The sequence below is a fragment of the Cibotium barometz genome, chromosome 17, assembly GCF_041138505.1.
Source record: "Cibotium barometz isolate CiBa-2024 chromosome 17, ASM4113850v1, whole genome shotgun sequence".
NCBI classification, from domain to species: domain Eukaryota; kingdom Viridiplantae; phylum Streptophyta; class Polypodiopsida; order Cyatheales; family Cibotiaceae; genus Cibotium; species Cibotium barometz.
The window spans coordinates 58,893,053-58,902,853 of NC_141062.1; the positions used below are offsets into that span (position 1 = coordinate 58,893,053).

The 9,801-nt window shown below is 42.1% G+C and overlaps 1 protein-coding gene across 2 annotated transcripts in view; it reads left to right on the forward strand.

Moving 5' to 3' along the window:
- The first annotated feature begins 3,472 nt into the window (after positions 1 to 3,472).
- LOC147630231 (protein argonaute PNH1-like) overlaps positions 3,473 to 9,801 on the forward strand; it is a 48,304-nt gene continuing 41,975 nt past the window's right edge. Inside the window, exons 1-8 of one of the 2 annotated variants that reach the window (XM_086811895.1) lie at positions 3,473 to 3,893; positions 4,006 to 4,208; positions 4,758 to 4,907; positions 4,999 to 5,132; positions 5,274 to 5,407; positions 5,500 to 5,606; positions 5,955 to 6,087; positions 6,213 to 6,329. In XM_086811895.1, coding sequence (XP_086668021.1) covers positions 4,162 to 4,208; positions 4,758 to 4,907; positions 4,999 to 5,132; positions 5,274 to 5,407; positions 5,500 to 5,606; positions 5,955 to 6,087; positions 6,213 to 6,329 — 822 coding nt within the window. In that variant the 5' untranslated portion in view covers positions 3,473 to 3,893; positions 4,006 to 4,161. Of the gene's footprint in view, positions 3,910 to 4,005; positions 4,209 to 4,757; positions 4,908 to 4,998; positions 5,133 to 5,273; positions 5,408 to 5,499; positions 5,607 to 5,954; positions 6,088 to 6,212; positions 6,330 to 9,801 lie in introns of both variants that reach the window. The other variant, XM_086811893.1, reaches the window with a different exon arrangement.

The window sequence follows — 9,801 nt, forward strand, 5'->3', positions numbered from 1 at the left end:
ACCCATCACATCCTATTTTGAACTTGATCGTGCGTCCTTTCCAATGGTATTGTACCAAGCCTCTTCTTTGTTTCTTCACCCTATGAGGGCCTCTCATCATGAGGGGCTACACAGTCACCTAATGATGAAGCTTGAAGTTCATAGGCTTTCACACACCCTCTTCTCTTACATTATGTAGGATGGATTAAGATATGGTGTTAGGGGTCCTTCTAGATCTCAAGCTTGCCATTAAGATACAACTCTAGTTAAGAAAGGGTGAGGAGAGGAAGAGAGGGAGAAATAACTATAGGTTGCAAACTCCAAAGGCTTATATATATATATATTTATAGAGAGAGAGGGTGGGAAGAGAGAGATGTCTAGCAGTAGATGAGAGAGAGGAGGAGGAGGTGAGGAGAGAGAGAGGTCTAACAGTAGATGAGAGAGGGGGAGAGAGAGGTCCAACAGTAGTTGAGAGAGAAAAGAGAGAGAGAGGTCAACAGTAGATGAGAGAAAGAGAGTGAGCTCAAAATAGTACAAAAAATGATAATTTTGAATGTATAGATGAAAAGGTACCTTTTTACCATGAAGATCTACTCTTTGAGAGGTAGATGAAAAGGGGCCCTTTTTAGCATGAAAATCTACTTTTTGATAGGAAGGCCAAACTTTTAAAATTTTGGGTCCCTTTAGATTATGAATTTTGTAAGTGGGAGGGGAGTAAGTAGGCTGGTACACCTTTTCAGGCAAGTACTATGTAGGCTAGACCACCTTTTTCATTATGGTGATAATGTTTTAGGTAACTCCAAAAGTAGAAGGGACCACCAATGCTATATTTACATGAAAATGGCATCTTCCTATTGGCCTTTGACTTAATCCCTACCTAACTAAAAAGATGAATCCTTGGCCCATATTGAGCCATTTTTTACTTGATCCCTACCTAACCAAAAGATTAAACCTTGGCCCATATTGAGCCATTTTTTACTTGACCCCTACCTAACCAAAAGATTAAACCTTGCCCCATATTGAGCCATTTTTGGCCCTAATGTATTTGACCCCCAAGCTGTGTAAGCTCTTCATCAATCCTTCACTTCTTTTTCCATCAACATCACCAAGGCATACAAGCTCTTCATTGCTTCACTTCTTATCCCCGGCATATGTAACTGCCATGGACGACAATCAGATGTACATACATAATGAGGAAGCAGGGGTGGACCAGAAAGTAAAAAGTGCCACCATAAAAGTAAACCTGGCCAAAAAAGGAAACCTGACCAAGAAGTAGCAGCAGGTTGTTGATTGTCAGCAGAAGCAGCAATAACTGGTCATTTGATTGTCAGTGTGCAGGGTGTCTGATTGTCAGTAGAGCATGTCATTGACCCCATCAGGTTATCTGACTGATTCAATAGGTTATATTGTACCATTGATGCTGATGCTGATATGCTTGATCTCAGATGACTAATGCAGAGCACGAATTGGAAGACAAAGTAGCACACAGAGTTGACATGACAAGGTGGCACGTAGAGTTGGCTGCATGATAAAAAAGACACTCCGCAATAGTTGTGGACACTTTAGTTAAGACAAATAGGGCACGTGGCCTTTGTGTAGCTGCTACAATGCTAATGTAGATAATGAAGTGTTGCGCAGTATAGTGCCAATAGAGTGTGCTGCAAGAGGTCGTCAGGGAAGAGCGACAGCGATTATGGTCGATAGGTAGAAGAGCTTAACATAGTCATCAATATGGTCACTATAGCAGATCATAGGAGATTGAAGCAAGCAGTGATGTGCATGACTAGTCGATACACGCGAAAGACATAATGAATAACAAGGCTCTAATACCATGTTTAGATTTCAGGTGGATCATAGGAGATTGAAGCAAGCAGTGATGTGCATGACTAGTCGATACAAGGCTTTAATACCATGTTTAGATTTTAGGTGGATCATAGGAGATTGAAGCAAGCAGTGATGTGCATGACTAGTCAATACACGCGAAAGACATAATGAATAACAAGGCTCTAATACCATGTTTAGATTTCAGGTCGATCATAGATGAAGCTCAACATAGTGGATTAAACACAAGTATACACAGCATGAGTGACTAATAGTAAGCAAATGTAACCAATAGAAGATCAGCATAATGGACAATTGGATAAACTTCTCAAGTTTTTAATGAGTTGATGATTTATCAATACAGAGCGTTGCTATTTAATGGGCTTGGCCATAATGTGGAATGTTTATGAGAGATCCATGCTAGAATTATCACATTTAACTTTGATCGAGCACTTTTTCCAAAAATTGATCGCACAATCAATGATAGAAAGGAAGTTGTCAATTCCAAGGTATTCTTAATTGTGTAGATTGGTTTCAATGCCAAATTGACAATTGATCTTGGGGCACAATCAATTCATGTTAGTTGGCTATAGGTTAAATATTGCCTAGTTAAGAGCGTAGAAGCTCGAGATAGTTTCTATCCATGGGAACCATGGAGAAAGAGAATGTAATGTTTGAGAGCCCAATTCGAGGGTCCTTGAAGGTCATATTATTACAGTATGTATGACTCATGGTTATGTTAACCTCACATTATTCTCCTAGAATCTACTTGCATAAATAGCACCAAACACTTGCACATATCCATGAAAAACACACCAAAAGTAGTAGCGTACTCATCGCACCAAATAGAGGTTAGACTAAATTGACCCACCCATGAGCATGGGAGAGATAAGCTTATGTTGATACTCTTGAGGGTGAGGCATCCTTACTATCGAGCACATTGCCCATGTATGTCTAGCCATACCATAGGCAACGCTCACCCAGAAGTTTGGAAATCCATATTTGACCCACACAACTCAATCCTTAGTTATTAGTATGCCACCCATTATTTATATGGGCCTCTATTAATAAATCTAGCTCCTAATAGCTCTAAAAATGAATAGCTCTTTAACCATTACACTGATCACAAAACTGCCTTCACAGGTATTCTTTAAAAAACATGAAAAAAATTCATATAGAGAAAATTGTGAGTCACATCCACTACCTCCATCTTTATCGCAAGCAAGAAGATCTTGATATGATATTATCTGACCATGATTTCATATCCACCACCTAATCACTTAGTGTACCTCTATTGCAAGCAAGATGGCCATGAGCCTACTTCCGTGTATGGCTCATCACGAGAGAGCGCTAGAAAGCGATGGCCAAAGAGAGTGTTAACTATTGACAGTGGCATATAGAAAAGCGACCAGGCTAAATGAGCCGTTGCGATGAGAAGTTGTATCGTTTAACTTTTGCATAAAAAGCAAAGATTTACAACCTTAGCAAATAACTCTTTAATACCTTTTTGCAAAATTAATTAACGGTTTTACCATTTTACTCATTGTTGAGCCCTAGATGGTCCCAATACACCTCAAGAGATAGGGTTGCTAACTAAGCTCAAGGACAAAGCTAACAAGTTCACCCCCAATCCGGTGTCATTGATACTCTGGGTGCATTGTGATTTACGATCACTTTAACTTCGGGTTCAATGGTGTGAAGTGGTGTCCATCGAGGACGTGGGAGGCTGTGTTTAAAATCTTTGAAAAAGGTGGGACTCGAAAGGACTGCATCTTTAAATACCGGGCTTTACATATAGAGAGAGAGAGAGACGGTAGGCGATCTGAGAGTGAGCTGGAGGTAACTTCCGTCAAGTTCCTCCGTCCCAGAGCTTTTGTCCGTCTGCCTCACTGTTTGTCTTCGTTCTGTTATTTGGGCGCGAAATCTTGTCGTCTCCTCGACATGGCACAGCGGCGGCTCCCACCTCACGACGTTCCCCCTACCGCCCATGATGGCCGCGGCGCCTTCTTCGCCCTGCGCCCAGGCTATGGAACCTTTGGAGACGTGACTACGGTGTATGCTAACCACTTCCGTGTCAAATTCGAAACGAAGAGGTTGTTTCACTACGATGTGAGTCTCCCTGCAACAGAGGCTGTGGGGTTGATTTGTTCTCAGCGATGTGAGCTCTTCTCTAGAGGTATATGTGTGTCTGTATTGTATTTGCAGGTGAGCATTGAGCCGGAGCCTCCGAAGGGGCTTCACCGCTCCGTAATAGACCAGGCCGTGAAAACTTACGGCGAGGAGAAGCTGAAAGGCGCCATACCGGCGTACGATGGTCAACGGGCCCTGTACACGGCCAGGAAGCTTGCCGAGCAGGTGGACATGGACGTGGAGCTTCTGGACGACAACGATGGTAGCGGGGCCAGGAGGTATGCCTCCCCCAGGGCGCCCCTGCTGGGGTTCCCTGGCCAACAAGCCACTGGTTTTCACTTATTTATTAAAAAAACACATTAAAGAAATAGCTCTTTTTTTGGTGGCTTCTTTGTATTCTAATCAGTTAATTAGTGGTATACTTTAGTCAGTACAAAGAAGCTCACTTTCCTTTCCAACAAAAAACATAAATCGGATTTGATCAATGGACCTCCTCATCGCGGGGCATTCATGAGCTCTAATACCAAGGCATGCATGAGCTCTGATACTAAGCCACTCTTGTCTATTATTATAGAATTCTAAACTTTGCTTTTGCTTTTTCTTGCTGTCATTAAAAGGGAGATAGCTTTTTGTAAAATCCCATTGAAAATCTCAAAGCTTAATTTTTCTTTCATATCTTTCATTTTTGATTGGTAAATTCGGTCTGACCTTCTCCCCCACCCCCTCCCGAGCTGCTTGCCCATGCACTTGAGAAATTCCCCTCAGCCAGCTGTAAGGTTGATTGCAAAATCATTATGAAGCACCCCACCAAATCTGATGTTTGGCAGGCGCAGTAAATGTTTCAGAGTGACACTTCGGGAGGCCTCCACTTTGGACCTGAGGCTCCTTGAAGACTTTCTTGGTGGAAGGCATAGGACCCTTCCACAGGAAAGTCTTCAGGCTCTCGATATTGTACTCAGGGAAGTGGCGGTGAAGTTGTAAGTTCTCGTGCGCACTTCATTTCAATTGTTTGGCATGCTATTTTTGTCAGCCTTGCAAAAATCTGATGTCTGGATCTTATGTGGGCAGCTTCATACCGAAGGGGCGGTGCTTCTTTGGAAGCCATTTCGGCCAGAGCAGCTTGGGTGGCGGTGTACAATCATATAGGGGCTTCTATCAGTCCATTAGACCGGCACAGAATGGATTGCTTACTTTGAACATAGGTGTGTTATTGTAAACTGCCATTGTTCTCTCTAACACAGATTCCTGTTTCTCTGGATTTACATTCCGTTCTAGAAGTTATGCTCACAAGCTTGATGTTCTGGAGTTTGAAATGTCTCTAAATCACTGCTGTCTGTCTCCAGATATTGCAGCTGCACCATTTCTTGAGCCAGCACTTCTTCCTGAATTTCTTGGCAATGCCTTTCGAAGGGATGTACGTGACCTTAGTAAGGAGCTTTCCAGGCCAGATGCATATGGTGATGCAGCCAGGGTGAAGGTCAGAAGGTTTTTCATGAAAAGGCATGAATGTGTCGACTTGTTGTGAACTTCTGTTAGGTGGTTTAAGTGACCTTTTAAGCTCAAATGCAGGCCAAGAAGTTGCTGAAGGGAATACGCGTAGAAACTGTCCATAATCGTGGAGCTAAGCGGAAATACCGAATTCAAAGCATAACTAACGAGCCTTTGTACCTCTTAAAGTTGAGAGATGTTCCTGTCTCCATTTTATCAGCAATCTGAGCTTGCATGGATGCTTTTAATTGTCAGATCTGTATTTGGTGAAGCTAAGTGTGCAATAGTTATGTTGTCAAGTTTTTGGTTGATGCTTTTAAGTTTGAACAGATTTTTAACCTGTTGTGGTTCATTCCATTAACCTGTTGTTGTTTGAACGGATTTTTAACCTGTTGTTGTTTGTACTGTTAACATGTACATGTGGCTTCTGTGCGCCCTCTCTCGGATTGCATTCCAAAATTTATATTTTAGTTCGGTCACAAGCTGTTTTATGGTGGTACTTAAAAGTATTGTATCTTTATTGCCTTTTTGGGCAGGTTTGATATGGATGGGGAAAGTTTATTGGTCACTGATTATTTCCAGCGCACCTACAATTACAGAATTATTCATCCAGCACTTCCTGCAATTGAGTCGGGGACAAAAGAGAAAAAACGCTATTTGCCTATGGAGGTATTTATAATCTTGGACAAGCTCTTTGCTAAAACGTTCTTTGCCTACTGAGGTATGTATAATCTTGGACAAGCTCTTTGCCCATGGTGCTTGTATGCTTAAAATTGACCAGTGGACTGATGCAGGTCTGTAGAATAGTTGCTGGGCAGCCATATTCCAAATCAATGAACGAAGCCCAAACGAAAGCCCTGCTTGGAGTAACTTGTGTAAATCCAGGAGAACGGCAAAGCACAACTGAGAAGGTAGAAGTTTGCCTTTTGTAAATCTCTGCCATATGTGTTTTTTCCTGCGGGAGGCAGAACCTTGTTTTTTAGACTTATAAATTGGGCACATGATGAATTTACAGGCAATGTAACCCTCTGCTTTGTTTGTAGAAAAAACTGTTCTGACATATGACCTACTGGTAAAGTTAGTGAACATTGGATCTCACAGGTTGTACCACAAGAGTCACTCATGGCCACACCACATAAAAATCTTTTACCAGGGAACAATGGACCTTTGAGAACCAGCCTACACAAAATTCATATTTATTCTCTCAGTGGGGAAATTTTTTGTTTGATATCTCTTATGAAGTGCGTGGGGTTGAGGCTGCCCTTCTATTGATTGGCAGCCTACAAAATAGCGGCTTTTGCTGCTGTGCGTTCTGACGAGTGTCCTTTTTCATATCAGCTTCTTTGTTTCAAATATGCTGTGCGTTGGCCACACCTTGTAGTCCACGTGTTACCTCACTTTTTTCAACCAGTTGTCCAATACAGTTTTGTGATCTAGGAGTACAAACCTCACCCCTCATTTTAAACATTATATTTATGAGGTCATTCACTGACCCAAAATTGGGAGATAAAAACCTCCTCCTCTTGTTCTTCAATTGACTTTGGAATATCCAATCTTCTGTCTTGTATAACCTCCTCATGGGGGTACAGCATTTTAATAGCCTTACTGCTCCTTGGTCTTTGCTCAAATTTCCCTTGGGCTTCTCTAATTAGGGCCTTTAGTGTCCAATTTTGCAATTTCATACCTCCTTTTTACCTGCTTCATCTAGCATCACACTGCAAATGAGAGGTATCTTTCTCATTCATTTGGCTGTTCTGTACTCTTGGGTGTTGCCAGGCAAGTGTGTGTGTGCCTCATTGTCAGTTGCCCAGCACGTGAGCCTACTTGTTGGGAGCCCTCATAGGCCGTCAAGGGGGTTTTGGTGGGGGTGTAATGAGTTGTGTTAAGAACATTTCTTGTTTGATGCAAAGGAGATGATGATTCAAGGAGAAAGATGAACAGGGTATAAGCAGCAGGAAGGGACCAAGAGAGGAGAGGACACTGAAACTGCTTTTTGGACCTGAACAGCTGTGTTCAGGTTCAAATTTTTGAGGGTTCTTTCACAATTTGTTGTTTTAGGGAAACCTTGAGCATTTTTCACCTTGTGCCTGTCCGTGGAACACACAGTTTTTTCTACAGCCTGCAAATAGTCATCCGGATGCTTTTGGTATCATCCTCTCTTTTTTCTGTAGCCTGCAAGTAGTCATCCGAATGCACATTGTTATCATGGTGGCTTTGCTTCATTGGGAACATTGCTGCTCTCTCATCAAGAGAGCCTGTACAAGGTTACATCGTGTGACGTGTCTCTTCCATTGGGGTTCATCATTGGACATAGTACTTGCCAAGGTTGTCATTTTAGTACTTACACCTTCAGAGGGTAGCATTAAAGGTGGAAGGAAGGATTATGGAAGTACTCACCATTTTGTGAGTTCTCAGTTAGTGTGGAAGCTATGGCTACAAACATAGCCAAGTGATCATGTCACCAGCCTGGACATTTCCCAATATGAAAGGGGTCTGATGGACTCCAGGATGTCTAAATATTTGGAAAGTACAAGCTTTGGGAATGGGGGATTATCCTAGAATACAAAGGACCTCACTCCTAAAATTTAGGAGAGTTGCTATTTTTGGCCCGACTCTGATGGAAATTTTGTTCGCGTCATTATATCTGGAATTGAGCAGATACCAAGAGTTGGCAAAGTGCCTATGACAGAATGTCTACTAGTTGGGATATTTTTAGAGGTAAAGATTATGGAAGGACCCATCTCTTAGATTGGGACATGTGGCAAGAAAGTGGACCAAAGTGAGACAAGTGGCCTGACACTTGTTAGAAAGTGGATCAAAGTGAGACAAGTGGCCTCACACTTGTCACTTCAGCTATTGTGTGGCTCTCCACTTGTCATTGTAGCCTTCTCTTGCTATTTTAGCTCATGGGAGGTCCAAATCTATAAATTGGAGCCCTCTCTCTTCATTAATAAAGACTCTCTTGTTGCACACTAGCCTCTACCACCATTACAGGCTGCCCTAATGATGGCTACTCTCTTTCTCTCTCACTTGAACTGGCTATTGGGGACTGTTTTGGAGACTTCCATCGCGAAGAAATACTGAAGGCAAGGGTATTTAATTATTTATTATGATTTCTAGTTAGTGTACTTGTTGTATCAACCTTTGTATCTGTTGTACCAGCCATTGTATTGGTTGTACCAATCCTTGTACTTGTTGTACCATCAATTGTATTGGTTGTACTAGCTTTTGTACTTATTGTACTAGCATTGTACTTGTTGTACTAGTCATTGTATATGTTGTACCAGCATTTGTACTTATATCAATCGTCGTATGGATTGTACCAACCATTGTACCTAATGTACTAGTCATTGTACATGTTGTACCTATTGTACCAGCCATTGTACCTGTTGTACTAGTCATTGTATATGTTGTACCGACATTTGTACTTGTACCTACTGTACCAGTCATCGTACCGATTGTACTAGCCATTGTATCGACTGTACTAGCCATTGTACTTGTTGTATCGACTGAATGGAGAGTTGTACTTGTTGTACCAACTCTATTGCATGAAGACCCGTGGTTTTTGGGAAAGAATCAGTACCCACACAGAGGTATATGGATTATATTGTTGGCTCGGCATTTCTACAGCCTATGTTTCGGCTTGGTTGCCTCATGTTGGGCTGTGTTATGGCATTTGTATATGGATAATCCGGCATCTCCCATGGGAAGAGTAAGGCCCTCAAAGCTTGTACATGATATTATTCTGCTTAGGTAATAAAATACTCCAAGGGAGGGGTTGGCCCATTCCGGCCTCTATGTGGTGTCACACGTGCAAAGCTCCATTTTCAGCATTTGTGGATGTTTTGTCCAGCTTTATGTTCTATGCAAAGTGATGATGGATATACATGTTAAGGCTGTGGCCATGTTTAAATGTTTTAATATGCATTTAATGGTATCCACAAGTGTGTCAAAGGCCCTAGTCCCCTGGGCACCCGCCGCGAGTTACAGATCCCCAGTATAGGGCCAATTTGCGAGGGGCTCCGTTTCAGAGATTTGGGACCAAATAGTTTATTCAAACAGAGGATCATTGAGAGATCCTCGACTTTTATATGATGAGCCTAGATAGGGTTGATGTAATTTTGGAGATGTCTCTAGCCTTCAGGCTCTGTTGCCTATTGATTGCTGGATATTGCTTACTGCTTAGATTTTCCACAGGGATTGATGGTTCACCCAATTTTTCACGTTACTTGATTAAAGGAAAAATTGTGTGACTTGGATTCCGTGGTTCCTTTAGAGGAACTGGTTGGAGAAGAACAAACTGAGTACATTCGTAAAGAACTGTTATGACCTGTGGGTTGCCTATGTTGCTCACCGTGCCTGCTATGGTGGTCATTGGTGCCA